General features: G+C 47.8%; 1 protein-coding gene across 5 annotated transcripts in view; it reads right to left on the reverse strand.

Moving 5' to 3' along the window:
* LOC104352325 (solute carrier family 35 member F4) overlaps positions 1-25,160 on the reverse strand; it is a 228,439-nt gene that overhangs the window by 157,391 nt on the left and 45,888 nt on the right. For 2 of the 5 annotated variants that reach the window (XM_086462668.1, XM_009955922.2), the window contains exons 5-7: positions 13,222-13,253; positions 8,547-8,681; positions 8,271-8,339 (exon numbers count right to left, since the gene is read on the reverse strand). The exons of 1 other annotated variant lie outside the window; for it this stretch is intronic. In XM_086462668.1, coding sequence (XP_086318794.1) covers positions 8,271-8,339; positions 8,547-8,681; positions 13,222-13,253 — 236 coding nt within the window. Of the gene's footprint in view, positions 1-8,270; positions 8,340-8,546; positions 8,682-13,221; positions 13,275-20,919; positions 20,935-25,160 lie in introns of those variants that run through there. 2 more of the 5 variants (XM_086462665.1, XM_086462666.1) reach the window with 2 other exon arrangements.

Consider the following 25,160-nt stretch of genomic DNA (forward strand, 5'->3'; position numbering starts at 1 on the left):
GCCCAGTTCCATTTCCTCTGCTTCGGATGAAGTGAATTCATTAGTGAAGAGCCTCAGTGACTGCAGTTTAGCCTTCCAGTCATTTTGTACGTAAGATTTGGAAATTTTATCTCGCTTGAGTGAGCTGCTGCTGGTCTAGGTGATGCTTGCTCATGCCCTACTGGCAGGAGAACCTGGACAGCCTCGTCAGGCACCGCACAGGTCCCTTTCTGACCCACCGCTGGAGAGTTATTTCCTGCCAAACCCACGGGCTTCATGATGAGGATGCTGTAAGCAAGAGCTGGAAACATGCAACAGCGCTTGTCACACCAGGCTGGACGTGGCATCCTTCCCTGGCTGTCAGGTTTGGCCCCCGAGCACTGAATTCGGAGCAAAATTTTTATTGCTTTCCCTCCAGTGCCTTCAGTATCCGTCACACTGAAATAAATACTTTGCCAAGAACCCCTGGAAACCTCTGGGAAGGGTAGGTAAGCCTCCATTTCCAAATGCTGGCCCTGAAACAGAGGTTAACATTTCTCTTTTTGCACAGTGTGTGAGACCCAGGACCTTTCTGAGGACGTTTTTGGAAAGGGACACTCGAGAGCTGCTGTTCAACTCCATTCGTGTCCCTCCACAGAACCCTGTGTCAAAGCTGCATCAGCAGCTCAGCAATGCCAGCAGTTGCTTAGATCTCTGGCAACCTTTTGATGTCAGTCCTTTCATCTGGGCATGGATTTGGCCAAAACGCACTTGCCAACACAAGGTATGGACCTGCCCATGAATATTCCTGCCTGGACATCAAGGCTCTGCTGAACGCGGCCTTTCAGCCCCGGAATGAAATTGTATGTGTCAGCCAAAGGCAGGACCTGGATCCACCAACTTCTCCCAAGACGTGGAGCTGGTCTCACACCTCGTCTCTCCCAGGGCTGTCCCCACCAAGGACTAGCTGGCCTGTGAGCCATGCTGAAGTCCCCCACCTCCCACACCCGTGCCGCTGGCCCCCTCCCCTCCGGGCAGGAGCCTGGCTCAGTGCTGCAGGGAAGTTTCATAGCTCCATACATGAAGGCAGTGCTGAATCATCCTACAGGTGACGCAGGCAGGTACAGCTTAGCCATCACAGCTAATCTGCCAAGAGGGTTTGTGTGCTCCTTGCATTGATGGTAAAAGCAGAAACACCAGGACAGTAACTCAGTTAAAGGAGCCTGGGGAGATTTTCCCAACCGTTCGGATGCTAAGAAGCCTTTTGCCAGACAGAAAGAGTGTGTGGCACATTCCCATCACTCCAGAAAGAGACGTTCCATGTTTACCATCCTACCTTTGGGTTCTGTTTCGGATGCTCTGCTCCCAACACCCGCAGACTGTCATGGCCTCCCCTTCCCTCCCCAGCACCTTCTCTTCTCCTCTAATTGCAAATTTCAGCCGGTGCCTGTTTTGGAACCCTCTTGTGTCTCCTTCAGCATATTTTTGTGGGCAATAAGCCTTGTGTTAGACATGGGGTAAATCTGCAGGAAATCAGGCTGAGAAAAGACAGAAGTCAAAGAGACAATCAAAACAAACCACTGTGCCTGTCAGGTGGAAAATTTGTGTCGCAAGTACCATGTGGTTCTGTGTATGTATATAATCCACTGGTTAAACTTCTATGTGTGCATATGTCTTAGCATATATGCTCACTAATAATGTAGTGTGCTCACATGTAGGCGTTTGGTCATCACTACAGGGGAGCACAGGGTGCCCAGCAGTTACCATTAAGAAGGGACTCGCTGGTGGAAACATTTCCACTGGAAAATGCCACCATCATCTCTGCTGACTCAGACCCAAACTCTTTCCTTGCAGGTGAGGGTGGTCCTGCTCCTGAGCCCTTGGGAGAGCATCACTGTTGGGGAAAAAAAGGGGAAAACCACTGTGTGCATTGCTGCAAGCCTTGAGTAAGTTGAGAGTCAACGTCCTTGTGCACTAAAATTTTGCCCATTGAGGTCCAACCTTCCAGTGCTTATAAACCCCACATGCACCGGGGGTTGCGCAGGTGGAGGATGAGAATTGCCCCAAAGTAAAGAAGATTTTTGTGCCTGGTCCCAGGTCCTCAGCCCTAGTGCAAACCCTGGTGGGCTCAGGCACAGCAGCAGTGACCACCCACGGGTGGCTTCACCACCAGAGCAAGCACGGAATGCCTTTCAGTTTGTCCTTCCAAAATACATCGATGAAAACAACCTCAAGCCAGGCTGTCAGCGCCGCTCTGCATGGATCGGTGCCTCACAGACGATCAAGTGAATTAGGCTGAGCCCTATGCCAGGCTGATCCTGTGCTTCACGCAGCCCCAGGGAACCCACGCAGGGCAGCAACCCCGATGGGTGTCTGAGGAGACATCCAGCTCATCCCCTCCATCAGGGCACACATAACCTTTGCTTACACAGGTTTTCTGCAGCCTCAGAACGACTCCACACATGTTGTTCTTGTGTGGGTTTCAATATGGTCTCTCTGTCTCCTCTCCCCTGTTTTCACAAACCCATGGCTTGGCTGGCAGAGTCAGGGACATTAGGAGGAGACCAGCTGATGGACAGAGACTCAGTGAGGCAGCGTGATCAGAGAGAGTGATTTCCTTAGGAAATAAACCTATGGAAAAAACCCCCATTGTCATTGTTTATCTTCTTTCAGCAGGTTTTGTTTTTTCATTGGAAAAAGTCAGCACTGCAGCAAACAGCTTCATGAATATACAGATTGGTTTTGGCAACTACCAATTAGGAAAGAATGTGTTCATGCAATCCCCAAACGGCTATTTCCCTGGGAAATTCTTGTTTTGAACAAGACATTTTTCATTAGAGAAAATACACACACTTGGACAAATAGTTCTTGCTGGCTGTTTTTGCTAGAGGAAGCCTGGAGAGGGACAGGCAGCCACTTCACACGCCCGCACCGGGACCTCCACCCATACACAACATGGCAAAAGGACACGTCCCCAGCCCATGTACTTGTATGCAATAACACAATGCCTGCAAGGACATCTGCAAACGGGGCTGGGGAGGCAACTACAGACCCAGCCCGTACACCTCTTAGTCGCTCTCAGGTCTTTCTGATCCTTCTGCTTGGATCACAGGTCCATCAGGTGTGTGTGACAGTATTCACCCGCAATAAGGCTGCTCTTTTATCAAACATTTGCAGCACCTACATCCGAGACTCAAAGGTCACCAGTGCTGTATCGCTGGGGTCTTGAAAGATGCGTGGGTACAGACCCTTGCTCATGGGGCAAACTGGGAAGGACAAATGTCCTGCTACACACAAAGAAACACCTGGCTATATGTAAAGGTCATCAGTGTAGACATGGCCGTGTTGGGGCTCATTACAGCTACTGGAAACCCAGATGAGTAAATTTAAGGTGTTACTTACTCATCACAGCCTACAACCAACACCTACCTCCAGGTAAATCATACCCAAAAAGTCCCAGGCTGAGGCTCCCCACTGCTCGTATCACCCCTGCAAGCCGAGTCTTTGCACCGACCACGCAGCATGGAGGAATAAACGCAACACTCGAGCCTTCCAAGCAATCACTTCACAGCTTTACCTGAGAGACAGCGAATGCCACAAACCACAGATCAGGGAGACGAGGCGCTTAAAGCCAGATATGATGGACAGCTTTTTATTTCCCAATGTTTTAATTTAACAAAGTGCTACATTCCATAGTTACAGTATGAGGAGTTGTTCTTGTCTGAAATAGAAAACCACAAGAAAGCATGAGGACTGCTAATATCACTCTATGGAAGCAGTGCAGTCCAGAGAAACCTCACCGAGGGTGAACATCTGGCATAGGAGACACCTTAAAAAAATCAGCAGATGAAGGTGCATTTCATCAGGACCAGAGCTGCACGTCAGGCCGGCTGGTTCCTCCCGCTGGAAATGGGGCTGTAGATGCCAAAGCTGTTGTGTGATGCCTACAGCAAATCCTGGGTTATGCTAACAGGAAAACCCAAAGCAGAGGCGAGCAGCTCGTCTTGTGCCGAGTCGAGAGACTGTTATTGCTGCAGCAAAGCCGCCATCACAGCCGTGCCTTTGCGCGGGGCCACAGCTGCGTTAGCAGGTCATGACCCACCTCTACGTTCAGGGGCTCGCGGTTCACCTCGCACGGAAGACGAGGAGGGCACTTCTCGGCTGCTTTTCTTGTTCTGGCTCTTTCAGAAGATTCCGCTTGTTTGGCAATGCAGAGATATAGATTAAATCAGCAGAGCGTTAAGAGACTGCAGGCTTCAGCTCCCACCTGAAACCCTCCTCCCCTCCCTGCCTGCAATCTGATAAGTTCAAGCAAATGAATCAAACTCCAGGAGATGTATAGGGAATATTTTTTAAAGCCCAATCCAAAAACTACTGGCCTTGGAGGAGAAGGGAAGGAGCTGAATGATGCTTGTGCTTTAAGGACCTCCAGAAACTACACTGACGTCAGGGGCACTGCAGAAAACTCTCTCTGTGCTCCAAAGGCTCCTACAAGCTTCACTGGGACCCAAGGCTGGTTTTGACTGTCCACCTTGCCTCCACGTTAAGAATAGCTAAGCTGAAGACTTGGGGAGCCTCCAGGCTCTGGGGCAGGTGCCTGAACAAAAACAGCTATTCAACAAACACCTCCACTTCAAATGGGCATCAGTTGGGATCTCTCTGCACTGCTGAGAGGCTCAGAAAGTTGGCCAACCGCAGTCTTCTGCCAACGAGGAGCTCTCAACCAAGGCACCTTGGTTGATGGTGTTCAGAGACAGGCCTGGGAGTGAAGATGGACGGCAAGCAAAACTTTTGGGCAGCCCTTCTAGCCCGTAGGTCTGGCTCCAGCACAGACCAGAGAGCCAACACGGAACGATGCCTGCAGCTGGACCTCTCTTTTGGCTACAACCCTCCTCCTTGCCCAGTTTGTCCCACCATACTTGCCATATAACCGCTCTGATATTTGCAACCATTTGCCAGCCCCACCTGCAGCACCGCCGATTTCCAGCATCCCAGCCACCCACGCCACGTCCTGGCCGAGTGAAGCCTCGTTCTTGAGGACACCAGGGCACACAGCCAATGCCCTAAAACACCACCTTCATCCCTCTGACTGGCAGCATTGCCTTTAATTTCTTAAGTTCATTATGTTGGGGAGGGAGAAGAAAAGAGACAGCGAAACTGGTTGCCACTGTAGAAAGTCAGTGTTTCCCAAACTGTGGATTTATTAGCACAACGAAAGGCCACGGCACCTCCCCACCAGCCTTCCCAATCCATCAAATTGACAACCCATCCATAAAGCTCTTCTTGCGCTGCCAGAGCTGGGATACCTACGCTCAGAGCAGCAGCCTCGCTCAGCCATCCCTCCTCCTCCTGACTGGCCCAGGAGCTCTGCGTTTTGTCGGTTACTTAATGCAACTTGTGCCGTTATCACACACTGCGCAGGCACAGTACCATTGACAGGAAAGCAAGAGGAGACTGTCCTTCACAGGCTGTTATTGCACAAAACCCTGCTGATCTCCAGCTGCTTGGGTCTTGCTGGTACATCTGCTCTGCTCTGGTACAGAACTTGGGTCTTGCTGGTACATCTGCTGCAGTATCACTGGCAGCTCCTCTTTTCCAGTGTTATTTGGAGTCTCTCTCTCAGGCTACAGTTGCATGCAAAAGACTCAGCCAGCCCAGCTACCATCCTTTCTGCTCCAAGACAGACTCCCTCTTGCAGAGAGGCCAATGTCCTTTGTCACTGCTTATTCTCCATGCCTCCCTGGCTGCACCAGGGTAAAGTATTTCAAGAACATCTTGCAGCTGCCTACAGAGTCTCATTTCCAGCCTGCCTAGCACTGTACCTAAAAGACAAGTCTTTCTGGAGCTGATCTCCAGCAAACTGGAATGGAGGAGAAGTCATTCCACCTTGCAACCCCCATCACGCCTTGCCAGGAACAAATCATCAAGGAGCCCAAGGGACAACGTTTCCTGATCCCCAAAACTGCAAGACAGCCAGCAATGCTCAACCGGACTGTTAACACCTCCCAACCACTTCCAAGCTCCAAGAGACTTGGGAATGAGAAGGAAATAGGGAGAGATCAGTCTGGAAAGAAAACGTCTTCTTAGCTCGGACTGACCATTTATTATGGAAGAAAGAGGCGTTAATTTTGGGTAGGGGCACCTGGACTTAACAGTGGGCTGCCAGTCAGCGCCTGTTAAAGATGTGGGGCTGCTTTTAGCAAGGCAAAATTCTCCTGGTCAAAGTTTCAGCAACGAAAATGGAGAGGTGCAAGCACTGTGGAGGCCTGGCTGGGAATGCCTGTCCTGGAAGGATTAGGGTATGAAGACTCCCCAACGTGTCGATGGACTAGGTTTCACTGTGTCACCCCCCTGACCTGCTTCCCATGCACTCAGCAGGATGAAAGTGCGACCACGCGCAGCTCTTTGACTGGAAGACTAGCATTAGTAGCAGCATTTTGAAAGGAGGTTGTCCCATCCGCCCTTCTCCAGGTGACTCAGGAGATGTGTGGGTAAGGCTACTGGAAAGTACCTGGGCTCTGAAGAGCACTGCTTGTTCAGAGCTGAACATCATGTCTGATGACTTAAAGTCCAGAGGAGGCCCTGACCCTCTCAGGAGAACTCAGCTTCAGAAGGGTCTTCCAAACATCCTCTTGACCTTCCAAATAAACTCATATGCCCATGAGACATTTGCTTATCATCATCGGCATCTACCCTTCACAATCTCACAGGCCTTTTCACCTTTACAAGGAATGAAATCCTGCATCTGTTCCTCCTCAAACTCTCCTCCCTTCCACTTCTTCGAAGACTCAGTGGGATTTAATCTCAGTGGATGTGTGGTCTGGCCTTATTTGTCTAACCAGGTCTCCTCCAGCAACAGTTGCTGTTCCGTGTATGAAGGATGATTCCCCACAGAACAGTGATTCCCACCTCAGAAACACGGATGTTTTGCATAAACATCAGATTGAAGTAATTTCACAATCAGAAGCAGAGATAAAGTAACACAGCCCTTTTTCTAGCCATTTTGACAGCATTTCTGTGCAAAGCAATGTTAGTTTCCTCTGCCCGGTTCCCGTACCATCTCAGACACTGTCTGTCTCCCTCTGCAACCCGGTCCTAGCAGCCCAGGCAGCACGGCAGCTTGCCCTCACCCTGTGCCAACCGTGGGCTCTCACCTCCACAACCCTCTGCAGCCATCCGTCCTACAGCTTCACCTCTTCCCTTGTGGCCAAGGGTTCCTAGTGTGATCATTTCACCTCCCCACAGCAGACACCTCTCCAGCTGCGGCTGGTGCTGCCTTCCAACTGTGAGCCACGAATCCCTCAACACTGACAGTCACCTGCTCCACAGCCTTTGGTGCCTTTCTGCATTTGGTGGTCTGGAGACAAGACCCATCCACCCGTGCAACTTCCAGGGGCTGAAAATGCGATTGCCAGTGGGTCAAAGAGACAGATGCTCTGCTTTCATCTCTATGCGAATGCAGCCTTGTGAAAGAGATGAATCAATAGCTACTGTCCTTCAGACGGGAGGCAGAATCTGAAGAAACCCCCGACCTGCCCCTTCTCTTACCGACTTGCACACTGAACAAAAGCAAAGAGATCCATGCAAGACTACCCGTCAGTAGGCGAGCGCTGGTATTTATTGTGCTGTAACGACAGTGCTGGTTGAAAATGGACTAGGACTTTCGTTGTGAGTCAAGTGCTGAGGCCATTCTTTTGTGTCTCCAAGAAGCGTGGAGCAGAGCTGAAGGAAGTAAGAAGGGGTGAGAGTCGGGGAACCGAGTACAGAAATGTGCTTCAAACTGCATCAACAACACTGTACGTGGGCGCTTCTCAGGTGGCAAGGGATACAGTTCAAGTGTATAACTCATTAATTAAGCAGAGCAGCTAATCTTCGCACTAATGAACTCTAGCTCAGGTAATGTAACATTTAAAATTAATTGGACAGAAGTCATTCACAGTAAAGATTTCCATTCCCGGGTTAGGTGAGAGCTATTGTTATGATTAGATTACTGCCAGCCAGGACCAAAACAGTACACCAGGGTAATGGGAAAATAATCATCCATATGGATCAGCTCCAGCTGTAACAAGACGCGCGGTGGATCTGAATGAGGCGCCGGGTGCGAATGTGGAATCTCACTACGGTATCAAAACAAACATCACTGCGCGGGACACGTAGAGCAGAGCATGCCGTTTCGCCGGGGTGGTACCGACCACTGCTCGGTGGCTCGGGGCGGCGGAGAGCAGCGATGGAGCAGAAAGTCACTTGTTCTTTTTCTCCCCCTCCCCTCCTTTTAAAAGTCACGGGCTATCACAAGGGCACTGCAGTTCAATTCAAAATTCATCTTCAGAGCTGTCAGCTAAGAGCATGACTCGGTCTTGCATGCTGTTAAATTCCCTCTGCTAGGGGAAGAAAAGAAACATGAAAGAGCTCCACATGCCAAAGAAGAAATGAAGAGCATTCAGATCCCCCCCCATAGCCTAACCAAGGGGTCCCAGGCACTTCAACTCAGACAAACCACAACCATAACCGGGCTGCACTCACTCTACAGCCAAAATGGTTAACAGGAGAGTGGGTGGGATCGGGGTTTTCCTTTGCAGGCGCCATACCTTTCTTTTATGTCTCTTCGAGCCGTTTCTCCTTCGGCGATTCATAATCTTAATGCTGTAGAGTGCTCCTAGGATAAAGAGGGCTCCGGCTATTCCGACTCCTACAGGAACCAGCATCCCCGACATGTATCCTGCCTACGTGGAAAAGAGAGAAGCAGAGCAGCACTCACAAGACCTTTCAGAGTAATTTTTCACCAGTCTAAGTCTTTGAAACGTCCATACGTGGCTTTTGTCAAAATCTGTTGTATATGAGTCCCTATCACCCGGGATTGCTAAGCAAGCCCCTGACCAGCCCCACTCCAGGACCAAGCTGGTAACCACCACGGCTCGCTCACCACCAGCTTGTGCTACCAGAGGCTTCCTTATGATAGCTGAGGCACTGCAGTGTTTGCCTGCCACTAGGAGAGGGAACAATTTTGGTGCGGAGTTGGAAGAGCTGGGGTGTAGTGTCTGTTAACACGGGTGCACGTGTAAAGGAACACCTTGACCGCCAAGGGCAGGCAATCCCGAGCCACAACAAAGACCTGTGCCCACCCAAACATCTTCACTACATGCTGGGTAAGGTAGGCTGAGCACTGCTCTGAGCTCCCCAGGTCCTGCCAGCATCAACCAAGGCACCGGTATATGTCCGGCCATGTTCAACAGAGCTCAATCCGGAGAGCCGAGGCCGTGGTTATGCTCTCTGGCACGAACCCGGACTAGCAGCGCGGCACCGAGCGGTGCGGTGACGAGTGCCTTGGCACCCCGCTGCCCACAGCCCCCTGCACCGCAGCCCTCGGGGTGGCAGGAGCAGGCAGAGGAGAGCACGGCGCGAGTGGGAGAGCCAGTGTGAAAGAGCCACCAGGCGAGACGGCAGGGACCAGCCAGGGAGGGGGCGGAACAGGTGAGGAGCTGTTTTTGGAGAAAGGCTGTGCTGTGAAGGGGGACACCGACCTCCGCCGTGGGAGGAGGATGGGAAAGGGACCCAACATCCTCCTGGCCAGCTCTGATTGCTGGAGTGTGTCTTATTGTGGCCAAGCTGCTAAATACACCTCCAGTGAAGAGTATTACACAGCTCCCGTGCTTCCAGAGACATGTTGGCATGGGCAAGCAAGTGCCCCGGGACACTAACATCCTATCTCAGCACGGGGACGGCACAAGCTGCTCCCAACACCCACAGCTGAGTCTCTGAAGGAGCCGAAACGCAAAGCCAGCCTGTGCTCGCTTTTGCAGGAAGAAGCAGCAGTTTGCCCTCTCCCTGCCCAGCCCAGCCTGAGCCTCCTTGGCTTTGTACTCAAAATCTCTGAAACAAACGTTTTCGCTTTGCATGGGAAGGGGTCACTTGCAGGAGCAGGACACTGATGTAGAGGGAGGGCACGCACGCCGTCAGCTGGCCTTAAGGGAAGCACGGCAAACATAAATCAGGTCTAATTCAAGTGCTGTGATCCATATGTTTATGCATAGCCCATTAAAAAAAAATATAGATAGCATGGCTAATTTAAAATTACACATTTAAACATTTCAAATCCTTTGGAAAACATTCCCAAGAGCTTGTTATTTCATATTTTACTGTTTTAAATGAAAATTAACCTAAGTTTTGAAGTGCCAGATTGTTTCAGCATCCTCACCTAATTCAGGCTGGGGGGCTCAATGGAGTAAGGGAGGCAGGAACAGCCTGGCTCCCTCCCTCATTAATGCTGCCTTTGTTCACACTGCAGCAAGAGTCCTCTACCCTAGCATACAGCTTTATCCTTCACCATCTACACCCCCAAAATAGATTTTACACTTGCCAAGGGACACATGCACAATTCAGAGGACTATCAGACAGCTCTTAGCAAGCCTCAGTCCATTGCTTACAACCACTTATCTTCATTTGCATTCCCAAACTGCAACACAGCTTAACAGCACACGCTTACACCGTAATTGCTTTTCTTCCATAATCCACTGAGTGAGGGAGGGAAAAAAAGCTATTCAGTGCTCACTGCCCTGGCTTTGTACCCTTGCTTGGAGAATGAAAATAACTGCTTTCATCTAGGGCAGATACGATGATAACAAGGGGTGTTTTGCTCTCTCAAGCCCCTCCAGATCCTGCTCGGTGCTTTAAATAGTAACACCTTTGTGCCCGGATCCCAAGGCTTGAGGGATCATCAGCTGCATTGTGCAGGTTCCCTGAACGCCCTCCCAGAAAACCCAGCCAGGCTCAGCAGACACGCTTGGAGGGGGGCTGCATGCCTGCACCCCAGTTCCCAAAAAAGGAACTGCTAAAAGCTAAACGACTGTATCTCTGTGAGGCAATTAAGGTGCCTTAATTGGGTGACCTAATTAGTGCAGCGTGGGTTTTTCTATTTCTGGAAGTTTGCTGCTGGCGCGGGCAGCGAGGGGAGACTGGAAATGGCTTTTTAGCTGCTGCCCAGCTGAGTTTCCGTATCAGAAATCACTGGGTTTAATGCGGTGAACTCCCAAGCCCGTCTGTGAGCCTTTGTCACGCCTGGCCAGCCCATGCCCTTTTACAGGATTCCCTCAACAACTGGACTGACAATTTCTACCCGAAAAGCCCACAATGTGAAGCAGATCCAGGACCTGTTCTCCCAGCCCTTCTGTGTCACGCAGCCCAACTCAGGAGGGCTTCTGCACTTGCTTGATAGCAAACCCCATTTCACCGGCAGCTCTAAAGCCACTTTCTTACCCTGTGCTCATGGGGAAGATGCAGCTTCTTTACAGATCCTAGGGATGCCTTCAATACACCCAATCCATGACCATGACCTTCCCGGCTCCACTAGACTTTGAGATAACAGCAACAGAGGACTTCAGCGGAACCTCATGTGCACTTTTCGGCACAGTGTTTGCAGGAGACTGGACATAAATCTGTCACTGACCCATGCTCCTGGCCCTATGCACCCCATACCTTCCCTCTCCCAGCAGGGCAGCCCTGATGGACACAGGAGGACACATCTCTCAGGGACGGGGCCATCACGTGTCAGGATCTGCTTCTGGATGGAGGGATTGTAAAATAAAGAGAACAGGGCTCTGCCAACAGCAAATGAGAGGGGGACGTATGCCTGGTGCTGATAAACTCAACAAGGAGGAGAGGGAAACGGGGTGAGCAGGTTTATTCACAAATGATTTGTTACACCAGCATTTGTTTGTGGCTGCAGGAGTGGTTTTTGTTGGGCTTTTCTAAGGGAAAACGTGAGCAAGGGGAAAGATCAGCCTCCACACATCTGCTGGTGCCCAAAGGAGGGAGATGGCTCAGGGCTGAGTCTCTCTTTTAAGTGGACGCCAGCAGACCGCCAGTTACACCAACGCTTGTGCTGGGCACTGCCATGCAGTCCAACATCTACCTGCAAGAGGTTCAGACTCTACAGAGGAACTCTGCTGGAGACTGGAACATGCACCCCCCCTTCTGCAATGGGGAAGGACAGAGGTAGCCAACAAGGTGCTGAGAGGAAAGAAGTGAAAGCTACGGCGTCAGTGGGGAGACGCCTGACGCCCCCGAGCTTGTGCTGTGCTGGCTGGGGTAGGTCTGGCATGAGCAGGTGACCCGTGCATGCTCCATTCACTCCAGGCACTCAGCCACTCTTGGTGTCTGCGTTTTACCTGCGTCGGGAAAACCATTCTCTGTCCTTTCAGCATTCGCTCTGGCTGAATCCCAGGCCAAGGTGCTCTGCTATGAGCATAGATCGTACTAGACATGCCTCCTTCCTATTGCAGGCAGAAAAGCAACTCAACAAGGGCTGGGCAGGAACCCACCTTAAACCCTTCCGCTCCCCAGTCCTGGAAAACAGATACCCAGACCTCGTCTCTCTGTTAAGACTTGATGGTAAGGTGCTGCTGAAATTTGGTGGAGATCATGCAGGAAGGCTGGGCTCACTGGGTGACAATCTGCTTAAGCTCAGAGATGTATTTTCAGGGGCTGGAGTTTCCTACTGAGTCACTAGGTGGATTTTTCTCTATTGACTCTGATCCTGTTCAACAATTCCCAAGCCCTGTTGAGTCACAAAATGTCCTTGTCTTAACACAGCACTGTCACCTCATTTCTAGTTTCGTGGCTTTGCAATCATCAACACAACTTCTGGAAGGCTTCACAACCATTTCAAAGTGTTAGTATTTGCTCTAGGGCACCAGAGCCTAAAAAGTCATCACTGCCTGTGGCTGGCACAACATGGACCACCACCCTGTAATGCCAGGGACAAAAGATCAGGGTCTGTTATCTTTTCAGGCTTCCTGCGTTTGCTCTTTCCTTCCAGGAATTTGCAGCTCTTCTTGCACGTGGAGGCAGGAAAGGTCTCGTCCAGAGGTGGTGGTGTGGCATGCAGCCTCTCACCAGAGAGGATCATCAGATCCTCTTGATTTGGATCCAGAACCAAGCTTAGGACTTAGAGGAAAGGGGTGGAGGTAAGTTAGAGGGCAATAAAGCGAGCAGCTCAGGTAGTTTGAAAAGAAAGTCATTTTCTAGTGCAGAGCAGTCTATCCAATAGCCCTGTCCCTCCTTCTGCTCTTAGTTACTATTCATCAGGGATGTACTGTTTACACCACTATATACAAGAGCAGCATCTGGTTCATTTGCCTCCCAGATAAAATTTTAAGCCCTTTCTCAATTGTCTTTGTAGAGATAAAGAACCGCATTGACAAGAGTTTATTCTTGCAAGTAAAAATGTTTTTGCTTTTAAAGTAATTGAAATGTTGAGCTTCCTACCTTATCTTTCAGCTTCTCCATCCAGCTTCTCACTGAAAAATAAGACAAAAAAGCTGTAATCATGCTACTTATGCTATATTAATTAGCATTGAATCATAACGATAGTATTAAAATAGACACTAATTAACTTGACAAGCTGATAACACTTTTCATTAGATTTCCTCTCTTCTCATTCATGAAAGAGAGCAAACGCAGCAAATCAACACGAGAAACTCTTCAAGCGAGTTGGCAGGCAAGAAGCTCACTTCTGCCTGTGCAATTCACATCTTCGGAGTGATTAAAAAAGGAAGATGAAAAACAGTATTTCAGGTTGTGGGTTTTTAACCAGCACTTCTCATACCCACTAGGATGTCTGACAAGGAGAAAACCTTACAGCACAGCTATCCCGCTCCACTGACCTCCTCCACATAGATATTCTTCCCTCTATTTGGCATTGCCTGTAACAATGCCTAGAAGAGTATTATTCCCTGTCTCTCGTTCCTCTGCTTCTCTGGAAGCAGCCACCTGCCTGCTCTGGGAAGTCACCAGAGGACCGGGATAGCACTGGAAGTGCTAAATTACTAAACCAAGTAAATTTCTACTGCCATCACAGACACCTTCATTTTCTAATGTTCATGTAAGTCCCGTGAAACATGATACCAAGAATGAAAAGTCGTTAATGGCACGTACTTTGGGGTGAAATATTCAGCTAATCTCAAAGAACTGCAAGTGCTTAGCAGCGGGTGCACGACTCATTAACTCCACAGGCGACTGGATTTGTCTGCTCTGCACCAAATACAAAAGGCTCAGCCTCCGAGAGATCCGCTAATATTCTAACGAATTACTGCTCATAGGTAAGAGGCAAACAAACAGTTAAATGTGTTTTGTCGCAGGGTTCAGCAACTGTGTTTTAAGCCCTAGTCAAGGATCCCCATTTCTCCAGGAGGACAATGCTACAGGCACAGAGGGATTCTTGGGTGCACCAATGTCCTTCTAAGGGATATTTCTCCCAGGATGCACTAAATCCCAAATGTAACATGCTGTTTGTGGAGGGAGACTCTTATTTCCAGGCCTGCTTTCTTACAGGAGCTCCCTTTAAAGCTTGCATTAGCAGTATTAGAGTCTGCACGTGCACATGTGCCACTCAGGGCAACCATCCTTCTGAAATGAGAGCCTTACTGAGCAGGGAGGGTGCAGCAGTAGGGCCATCAGTAAATGGCATCTTTAAGTCTCCGTTACAATACAGAGAAGCGCAGAAGCTAGGGAGTAATAAGACATCAGCATCACTGAATTAAACTGCATCATTTTAACAAGTTCAAAGTGATTTGAATACTCCCTTTTTAACTATTAGTAACATAATACTTTGCAAGAGAAGGATGCCAAATTACCTAGAGGTGAAAAAAGTGTGAAACAGGCACAGGAACATGCACGAAAACTCACTTATCTCCTGACAGGTAGCTAAGAAAAAAAAGTTATCCAGGAGACAGACACCCACAGCACTAGAAGAGGACAAGACATCTACTTTTATCAACTCTTCCCACTGTTAGTCCTGATCTGCATGGACTAAGCCATAGTAAACTCAATTTATGAAGGTGCTGTCATCATCATTGTCTAAGTCCAAGCCTGCATGCCTTGAATGTCACTCCCAGTGGAATACCAGAGAGGAAGGAAACACATGGCTTCCTGGGCTAGGTTTCTCAGCTGGGTTTCTAGACGTAACACCACAACAAACACTGGGGGTAAATGTCACTTAGACTTTCAAGGAGAGCCCCTAGGCTGCTGCCTTGCTGGCAGGCATGGGAGAGGCCAAACACCGGGAAAATTCTGCTTAAAACCACAAATATTGCAAACCAAAGGAATTCATCCCAAACTTCTTACCAAAGAGCCTTCTCATGACCCTCATGTTTAACGATGCTATGATGTTTTACTCCACGCCGCCAGGAGGAGCAGTGACAGTGACTCACAGTCACACAGTAAAACAGCTTCAAAATCGCAGACCACATTTTGAAGCTTTGGACTGGTGTCCTCCGTGCACACCCGGACAGCTACAGGTGTACACACGATGCATGCACACAGCCGGTCAAAGCTACTGTGACGCTCAGTTGGCCCTAACTCAAGCTGAGCACAAAGCCTATTTTTACGCGTCTTTCACAATAATTATACGGGATCGGTGATCTCGTCAAGAGTCGAACCACTTTCTTGCAGCTGAGCAACGGTGGCTCTAAAGCCAGAGTTAACTGCCTTTAACTCCAGAGCACTTCTGACTCTTCAGAGGCTGGGGCCTATCCTACTACCTATTTTCAACAAACACAAATTCTGGCTTTGTTCCCCTCTGCTCCACAAAACAACAGCAGCACATCCGTTGGGACCCACGGACTCTCTAGTACAAATCCTTATTTGCTATTTACACAATTGCTTATGATTAAACCCAGCCTTGTTTTCAGCCATGTAGAGCACATGTCAGATGCCTTTGTGAATCAACCCAAGCCACATGAAAAACCATACCAAGCGATTTCTCCCAGTCTGGGTGCCTCTCCGAGAGATGCTCTAACGCGGCCACAAGCTGGCTGGCTGGGTGACAGCCTCTGACCTGTGCTAGAGGGAAATAACGGTCCCAAATTTGGAAGGTTAAGGCAGCAGGAGGTCAATAACTACGCTGGCCCTTCAAAGTCCTGGCAGGACTGCACCGGTGTGCGGCAGCAGTGGGTCCAGCTCTCCTAGGCAGAGGAATGGAGAGTGTGGAGCAGCCACGGCCACAGGCCCAGACCCCCTGTCTCTACAGCTGGTCAGGCTGGGGCAAGTCAAGAAGCACCGGATTACCATGAATTACAAACACTTTTAATGTCACTAATGCACTCATTACCTTTGAGGAAATGACAAGCCACTGTGTCATTAAAACCGAGCCCATACTGCTCCAATTATTTACCCATATGTGGACACTGCGGGCTGTGGGTAGGAGATAAAGCACTTTTTCAAGTTAGAATTGATATCTATGCTAAATGGCTACCAGCAATTAATTCTGGACTTCATACTCTAATTATGCATCATTATCCATAATTAATATTCTGAACTTGGTCTTGGAAGAGGAACATTGTGGATGGCACCTTCTCATAAAAATGCAACACTCACCAAGAACACTAGGTGACCTGCCAATGAAGCTACGCAACTAATTAGTAACAAACACTCTAGTCCATGTATTTTTCATCATCCCCTTTTTTCTCCTTCCCTGATCACTGAATGTCCTGAACAAATGACAACAGTCTCTGGGTGTGAAATCAGTAACAAGTGTCTGAGGTGTTGGCTCGTCTTCCACAGCGTTTTAAGGATAGTGACTAGTCCAAACTCTCTGCCCCAGCTTAATTTTGATCCCATGGTTTCATGGGGAGCTAAGTTAGACGAGTGTGGAGCACTTCTGAAAATTACATACATAATCTGACATTTCCTCAGGGATTTATACAATGTCTGCATCTCTGCAAATTAATTTTAAATAAGACATAGCTTAAGATTAAGCAGGTCAGGAGCACGCTTGTCTGGCATTGGCGTCAGAGCAGCCCAGGATGAATTCGGACAGTTACAGATGCACTGTGCTATTTTTAGTCACTTTTGCCCAGCTTTCCACTTCAAAACGTGCACCCAGCTATTAAGAAGTCACGGTGCCAACCAAAGAAGTTAGGCTAATTTGCAGAGGTAAGCAGCAGCCTGTGGTGCCTTCCTGGCCCTTCCTTGGAGGAACCTGGTCCAAAGGGACAGTCAAAAAGCCCCATGAGCAAAACCTTTCTGAAAGTTTGGGGTTTGCCCAATGCAGACTGAAGGCTCAGGAGAGGGGCAATAGGTGACACCTGAGGGTCCACGGTATATGGCACTGGGTGGCCCGACAGCTCCTTTCACCAATGAACTCTTCAGTGCTATAAATCCAAACTAACCCTCACGGGAGATGGCTCTTGTGTTCCCATCCCTCTCCCTTCCACTGTCTCCTACAGCTTTGCACCCCCCACAAGAACAGATTCAGCCAGCTTACCCAAGCTGCTCTTTTTGGGTTTTGCAGAGATCCTCTTTAGAAAGGGGGTGAGCAGATACAATCTACAATGGAGAATCGAAGTGGTAGAGGTTTGGAAGCTGCCTCCAAATTTAGCTGGAAAGACCCTCTGACAATGAAGCATTTGCATGATTTATGTCAGGGGAAAGTCCAGTATTTGTCATTTCTGACCAAAGAAAATGAAATTAAGGTAGCACGACAGACCCTGTTCACCGCAAGTCTAAACCACAGTCTGACACTTTCCTCCTAGGGGAGAGGCTGACCTCTTGGCGCTCTGCTCAGGGATCTCGCAGCACCCTCGGCTTACAGCCCGGCAAAGTCTCGCTACCAACAACTCACCTGAAAGGAGAGGGGATGTTAACCGAGGGCAAATGCACACAAAACATTTGCTACACAGTAAATCCCATGGCTACTGGGCAGCCCCACCACGGAAAAAAAGTGTGTCTGTACACACTGTTATTAGAATTATAGAGTAAGGAATATTTCAAGTTGGAAGGGACCCATAAGGATCATCGAGTCAACTCCTTGTGCTCTCCTTCCCTGAACCCTTATCAGTGGCCTTCACTCATGACCTCACTTCTTGTTGCTGTTCCGAGGACTGTCCATCTTCAAATAAGTTCTTTTTTATTAGTCAGGTCTCTTGAACCCCCTTTCATTCTGCAAGCTGCAGGGTTCTGGGTGCCAGAGCCAGGCTCTGCCTTTGAGCCTCACCATAACGCACCATCAAATCTCTTGCCAAAGGCTTTTCCCCACTTCCCTCACCACCCCCCTCTGAAATCAGAAGCATAAGTCCTCTGGGCTTCATGCTTTGCCAACTTTTAGTAATCCTAATTGCCTAATTATCCACTCCAATGCAATGATAAAGCTGCTTAATAATTCTGTTCACTTCTTATTCATTCTCTCCCTTCCCAGATAAGAAGATGCAAAGACTTTATGTTCTGGTGGAGATTTCAATCAATAATTCATGCCCTTCTGCCATCAGTTCCATCTCCCCCTTCCCCTCTTGGATGCCCTGCTCCTTTATCTTGTCACTTTAGCTTCATCTTATCGGCTTGGTTTAATCGCATTCCCTTTTTTAATAACCATCTAAAGCAATTCTGTTTTTCCATGGCAAAACCAGCACATTATGCCTCTGCCCTGTGCATCTCACTGTATTTTCAAATCCAGCATTTACATCTTCATTCCAGAACTTCATCTTGATACTGATGAAAGTACATCCAGCACCTTCTTTTTTTAATAATTCTCCACCACAACCATCAGACCAGTGGTGAAAATATGGCACTAAAGCTCCTAAACACTCTCTGAAGGGTAGGGAAAAGGACTGAAGGATGGTCTTTATGGTTAAGAACTAACCTGCAGCTCAGGTGACCTGACCCAACCATTACATCTGCAATTCCTTAAATGCAATAGGCTCAGAGAGCTGCACCAAGCTTCATTCTGAGCAATCAGAAAACATCAGTCACCCCAATATGCTCAGGGCATGAAAAGATTTTGATCTAACAGCTACTGTTAGTTGTTTTCAGGTGTGTCTGAAATCAGAGATATCCCTGTCTCAGGAACCAGAGAAGCTGTTTCAGGATAAGGCCCCCACTGCAGCAGATGACAGTCCCTACCACAAGCAACCTGTGCATTGGACAAGATGCAGGAGGCAAAGGTGGATGGAGCCAAGGAGCAAAGAGTACAGCTCTTTTTGAGCACTGGCACTGCCTGCTGTGGATGTTGGATTTGCTCTGCCTGCCTCCAGCCAGGACAAGGTCTTCATCCCACCCACGGCTACAGTGGTCCTCAGGCAAGAAAATGCTGGCTTGGCATATTTGAAAGAGTGTGGAAATTGTAAATACGTCGTGAGGAGGCTTTGTGTAGGTCATGGTACAGTGAAACATAACTGCACCTTGCAGCTGATGCAGCTCAGCACAGCTTTGCCATCGCCTTTTTCCCTTGGAAAAAATTCATTCACCTCTTCCATGCCTGCCCGCTACCCTGCTCTTCCCGTTCCCCAACATGGAACAGCTGGGGTTTGGCGTTGCTTCTATTTGGGGCCAACAACTGGTGGCAGTCAGGAGGAGTAAAATTTGTCCTTGATGTTTAGACTTTGCTAGAGACCCTGCTGCCAGAGCAGCTACCTGTGTAAGCCTCTGCAGTAAGTGTCCTGGTTTGGGCTAAACCAGAACTAATTCTGTTTTAGTGCTTTAACTTTTCAGTTAAGTCTCCTCTAACTAACGGCACTTTCTGAAACAGCAGCATGTTTTTCCAGACAGTGATTGCTCCCAGCAGTGATAACCCCTGATGTTCATAGTCGGTACCAAGGAATGGGATGCAGAGAGGCCCTTGCTGATCCTTGTTCTTGTAGCGACCAAGGTCACTGCTGAATCTTGTACTGCGTGTTGGGGTGCTGGGAGTGAAAAGGGTCACAAGCACGAAAAAGGTCGCACCTGCAGGGAGGAGCGAACCGGACAGGTGACCCAAACCTGACCCACAGAGTGTTCCATCCCATGGACGTCATATTCAGTGTAAAGCTGAGAGATCACGAGGGCCTCTCTCTCTTCTTCGATGGCCGACGTCTGAGGAGGACTCTGTCTGTTCTTCTGTCGTCGATCCCCATCCGTGCATCCCTGAATCCAGTGCCTGAGTCCAGCTCCTGCATCTGGTTCCATCTGCTGCCCAGTCCAGCCTGGGACTGCCCCAGTGCCAGCTCTGCAGTGTGGTGGTGACATATCGTCATCAGGGTGGGGGGAGATGGGTTCAGTACTGGCTTTGGATCTATTTGTATATATTTGTACATATTGTATCTATTTCATTATTTCCTTGTTCTTATTATTATCTTTTCTTTTACTGTTATTGTTCCATTAAAGCTGTTTTAGTTTTCTTTTCCAAACCATAAAGTCTCTCTCCCTTGTTCTCTCTCCTTTTCCCTTTTGGGAGGGGAGAGGGGTTGACAAAGAGCATCTGTCATGTGTTAGTGGCCGGCCCAGCCCCAAATTGTGACAGTGAGAAAACGGGACGTTACTGTCCTCTAAAGCACCTGTTCAATTTCCGTAACACACATTAGAGTAAGCCATTTGCTACAGTTAGTTCTCCTTTTCCCCCACTTACACACACAGTTTCTGAGCTGTATTCCTTGTTTCAGCAAAGGAGAGCTGTTTAAAATGTAAAAATAAAGATGGATAACTTTAAATCAGGCGATACGCGCCACGCAATCTGCCCTATTACATTACAGATTTAATCCCTTTCTCTTGCAGGTGAGACTTTCTTTTAAATGAGACTAGTGAGAATGATTTTGCAGAAATGCTCTGTACTTCATCTGCTCGGCTCTGACAAGTTAATCGCACACTCCTGCATCGGCGCCTTTTCCTTAAAAAAGGCAATTGCCAATTTACTTACTGGCACAAATAAACAATACAGAAAATGGCATTTGGCTGGAAGGCAGCATGTTTTTAATTCCAGTAGAAAAACTGTACCTACTTGATAGGAATTTTGATTGATGTGTTTCCCCTCCATGCCCAACTCTAGAAGACTTGAACGGCTGGATAATCAAACCAACGTCAAACTGACAATTTCCATTTAGTTTTCAGAAGGAAATTTTGGTCAGGTGATTTTTGAATTAACAAAGTGAACTTTAACAGCCATGCAACTGTCCAGTTTATTAACTGTACCAACTACAACTGTCCACCCAGCTACAACACCGGCCTGGCTGGACACTATTGCCTGCCACGACCTACCCAAACCTCTTCAGAGAGAAAGGGAGATGTGGAGGACAGCTTGGCATGCTCACCCAGACAGCAGAAGCTAAAATGGGCTTCCTAACTCCACCCCATACCTTATCAATCTTCTTGACACTGCCTTCCCCATGGCATTAGGTCAGGTTTCTGCTTTTCCCTTGGACTTTTTAAGCTGTTTTCCACTTCGATCTGCCCGCACCGAATAGCCTCTTGCCGAGTCTGGCAAAGGCACTGCCCTTCTGCCTTCGCATTTCTCTGTAAACTCAGTTATTCTGCGGTGCCTTCAAAACATTTGTTGGCATAGACAAACTATTTGTTTCTCCTTAAGTGATCCCGGATGGCTGCAAGATGTTAAAACAAAGCCAAGGTAGAAAACCTCTCAGTATCCTGAGAGTAAAAAGGCATCAGCAGGACGTTGCTGTGAATTGGCTGACACAATTTGTTGTATGATCAAGCATTTACTGGCTCGCACCGTGTCCAAAAGCTGCGCACACTCTGGCCGTTTCCACTGCTTATGGAAATGGCAACGCCTCCACCAGAGCACATGCTGGACCAGGTTCTCCACTGCTCTGCCCTGGCACAGCTCCTAGAGAGACACACAGACTCACCAGCAGCGAGAATCCACCTTGCTTTAGCTAATGGGTTTTCTTGTGTGCTGAAAATGTTCATATTCATCGGGTTTCATTCATGACATGGTCACAGTGTCCATACTGGGAATATAAAGCATTCCTAAAAATTGAATTGGGATGCCTCAGCTGCCAACTGTCTCTGCCACTAGTAGCTAGCCCTCCTCCTCTGTAAAATGCATGTTATCACTTGAAAGTGAAAAACTGTTTGCAAGGCTTGAGGTATATCCCATCAAACTTCAGGCACTTATCTGAGATGCCCAAACTAAAAGTCTATCTACCCTCAACTCCCAGAGTCACTGAGGGAGAGACCATCACCTGCACACCGTCATCCACGCCACTCCAGGTCTGAATTTTCCTCTGAAGAAGCCCTTCTCTTCTGCTGGATACAGACATATGAGCAACTCTGATGGTTCATTTAGAGGGGAGGCTCCTGCATCAAATTGCCTGGATGTTTTCAAACAAAAAGTCTCATTCTGAAGAAGTACAAAGCACAAGATGGGCGAGCGTGAAGGAAAAAGCACAAAGCCGGAGGACCTGGAACGCAGCACACACAATACTGCTATTGATATATATTGTGATTTATTGCACACAGAAGCTGCCTGATTCCTGCTCTGACTGTGATACTGTCTTCTGTCCCTCCCTCCATACCATCAGTCTGACAGAACCAAGGAGAGAAAAATACCTTAAAAACTCCTCTAAAAAGACATAAAATGCAACAGCCACTCTACAACATAAATGTGCCGCAACTGCAAGTTCTACCCTGAGGCTAAAAGCAAATACAGTGTGGTCTCACAGGCAATGGTGAAACTCTCCATTCAGAACTCCAACCCCTGGGTTCCCTTGGCTGAGACACAACAGACAGCAAACCCTGATTTGGGTCTCAAGGGCTTCCAAGACTGAGAAGATCTTCATGCTGCATTTCTTCTTCAGCTCCTCTCCAAGGGAAGCAGCGTGCATGAGAAGGGGTAGGGCTTTCACAGCGGTTTTGGGTTCATCTTGTTGCTCTTTGGAGCTTTATAATCCATTCTCTGGGTTATGGGAGTCCGGGTTAATACCACTCACCTGGTCCTTGCAGCCAGCAATGAGGGCACTTGCACAAGTCCAGCCCAGCCCAGCGTGGAGCCACAGAAGGACTTCAGCTGGGTGGCAGAGTAAAACTTCTCTACAGCAAAATTTTCCAATAATTCAGAGTGCAGAAATCAGTACAAACTCTGGAAGAGATATGTTAGTGCCCTGAAAAAAGCACTGAAAAAGCCCATGAAGGCTTTCTTTCATAGGATACGTGGCTCTTCAATTGCTGCTTTTATGTAGTAGTATTTGGATAGTGGTACGTGAACAAATGGCACACAAAAGCCATCTTAAAAAGGTTATTAAAGCTGCAAAGTCAAGACTCATGAGTAAAGAAACACCCCATTTCGCATGTTCAGCAGGATACCACTTCTAATTGCCCATTACTTTTTTCTCAGAGATTTCCGGTAAAAAAATTACTGATGGTTTATTTTTCCCCTCTCTTCATACACTGGAGCAGGTGAACTAAATTTTTCTTAAAACACCTGGGGCAAGCACCATGGAAAAATTTCGGTCCAAGCAGCTAAAATCTGGTAAAGTTATCAAGAACTAGAATACACCAGAACATAAATCCAATAAATTTAACGATTAGTATGGCTGTTATTGCCAGGCAAGCTACACACGTATGCAGACTTACAAGGCAAAGCCTTATGGGGGAAGCATTACCCCTCCATTGTAAGCGCATCTCAACCTTAATGATAGATTTTTTTAAAAAGCTCTAAGGTACGCCGAGACCCTTAGCTGGCCATTTCCTGATTCACAGCAGCTGAGGACGCAGCCCTAGCACATCAATTCTTCCTACTGTCAATGGGCTCTGGGTCGTGTTTGCAATCTGCCCAAGTCATCCTGGGGATGAGAGAAAACAAAGCGCAATAAATCACGGCGCGGAGCCGCTCTGCGGCGGTTGGGAAGCTGTGCCATCTGACGCCACCGACACCGAGAGCCAAGCTGCAGGAACAGTTCGAGGATCTTTGTGCTTACATCAAGCCAACCTTTTAGCTCTTTCTGGCACCAAGTACCCCTGAAATCACCAGTGGCTTTTGCCTGAGTTACGACTGTAGGATTTGACCCCATATATTTGTAGAAAAAGAACATGAGATAGAAATCGGTCCCACGCTACCTTTTAATGCCCATTTTTCAGCAAGCCTATTTTCTGCTCCATAAGCCAGCAGCCTTTCCTGTAATCTCGGCAAGACAGATACATTTTTGCATATTAAAACTAAATGTCAAGTTGCTGTGATGGGGGGAGTGAAAAAGCCGGAGAGGCTGCAGATGGAGAATGCCCCACGCATCCCTCCACTCTAACAGCATCTCATTTCTGCTGCAGGACGGTAGCAAAACAACGGTCGCTGTTATCTGACTAAATACCTTCCAACCCTCCAGCTGAAGCCACGTGATTCGCCCCTCTATAGAGAGGAGAGGGCATTTCTCCATGCGGCTACTCAACCCTCTCATTCAGCCCTCTCTAAATGCAAGTCACATAGACTTTCCCGTTCTCCTGACAGAGCCCGCATCCTTATCTACTTTAAAGGATCAGTAGCTAAACTGCAAAATTTCCTTCTGTACTTCAGTTTATGTCTGATATTAATCAGGTTCAGAAAAGAGTCTTGGTTTGCTTTTTTCCTTCCATTAAGAGCAAATGTAATTTTCAGAATCATTTTTCCTGGAGACACTGTATGAATGATTCGCCTGCAGCAAGTAAGGCTGAAACAAGGTATTTTCCATTTTTGTATTGAAGAAAAAAGAATGTATTCTTTTTATTTCAAGTTTTGGCCTTTATTTCGGATGGCAAGATGGAGTACTTTTCATGAAATGACATAAAGATCAATAAAGTACTAAATGGTTGGAAATGAAAATCATGGAGTTGACCTTTAAAGGAAAAAATAGATACTGAACTGTGTTTTCAGCAAACAATTATTCTAGTAATTAAACCACAAAGCCCTAAGCATCGATTAGATGCTAGAAATAAAATCTGATTATCTCAGAGACACATTTTCATGCAAATACTTAGGAACACGAGCACTGTCATGTATTAGTTGCAAAAGGAAAATGCACTTGCTTGTATTTGCTAACAGAAAAAAATCTGATCCCACATTCATCTTGCATCAGGAACCGAACATCGATTCCCACTATGACTCAATGCTCTTGTGATGAAACAGCAACTGGGGACTTAAGGTTCCTAATAATGGTTCAATAGCCTTGCAATTGACTTCTTGTGTAACCACAGGCAAGTAAATTAATCTCTGTTATTCCATTTCCCTTCCTTACCACGGGAATATTAAGGGAATAATATATAATATTTAGTAGGTCTTTTCTGTTTCTGTTGTGAGTTGCTTGTGTCAGAGCCTCTTCCTACATAATTTAATAGCCCCTACTGTAACACCTCCATCTGGATGTGATGTTCCAGAAGCTAATATGGTACAACTATTAAATCACAGTAAAATGGTCTTATTCAGAAACAAATGCTCTTTAGGAGGCCATTATTTTAAGTATCAAAGTATCTAGGAT

The sequence above is a fragment of the Leptosomus discolor genome, chromosome 3 (assembly GCF_034619465.1).
Source record: "Leptosomus discolor isolate bLepDis1 chromosome 3, bLepDis1.hap2, whole genome shotgun sequence".
Classification (NCBI taxonomy): Eukaryota; Metazoa; Chordata; class Aves; order Leptosomiformes; family Leptosomidae; genus Leptosomus; species Leptosomus discolor.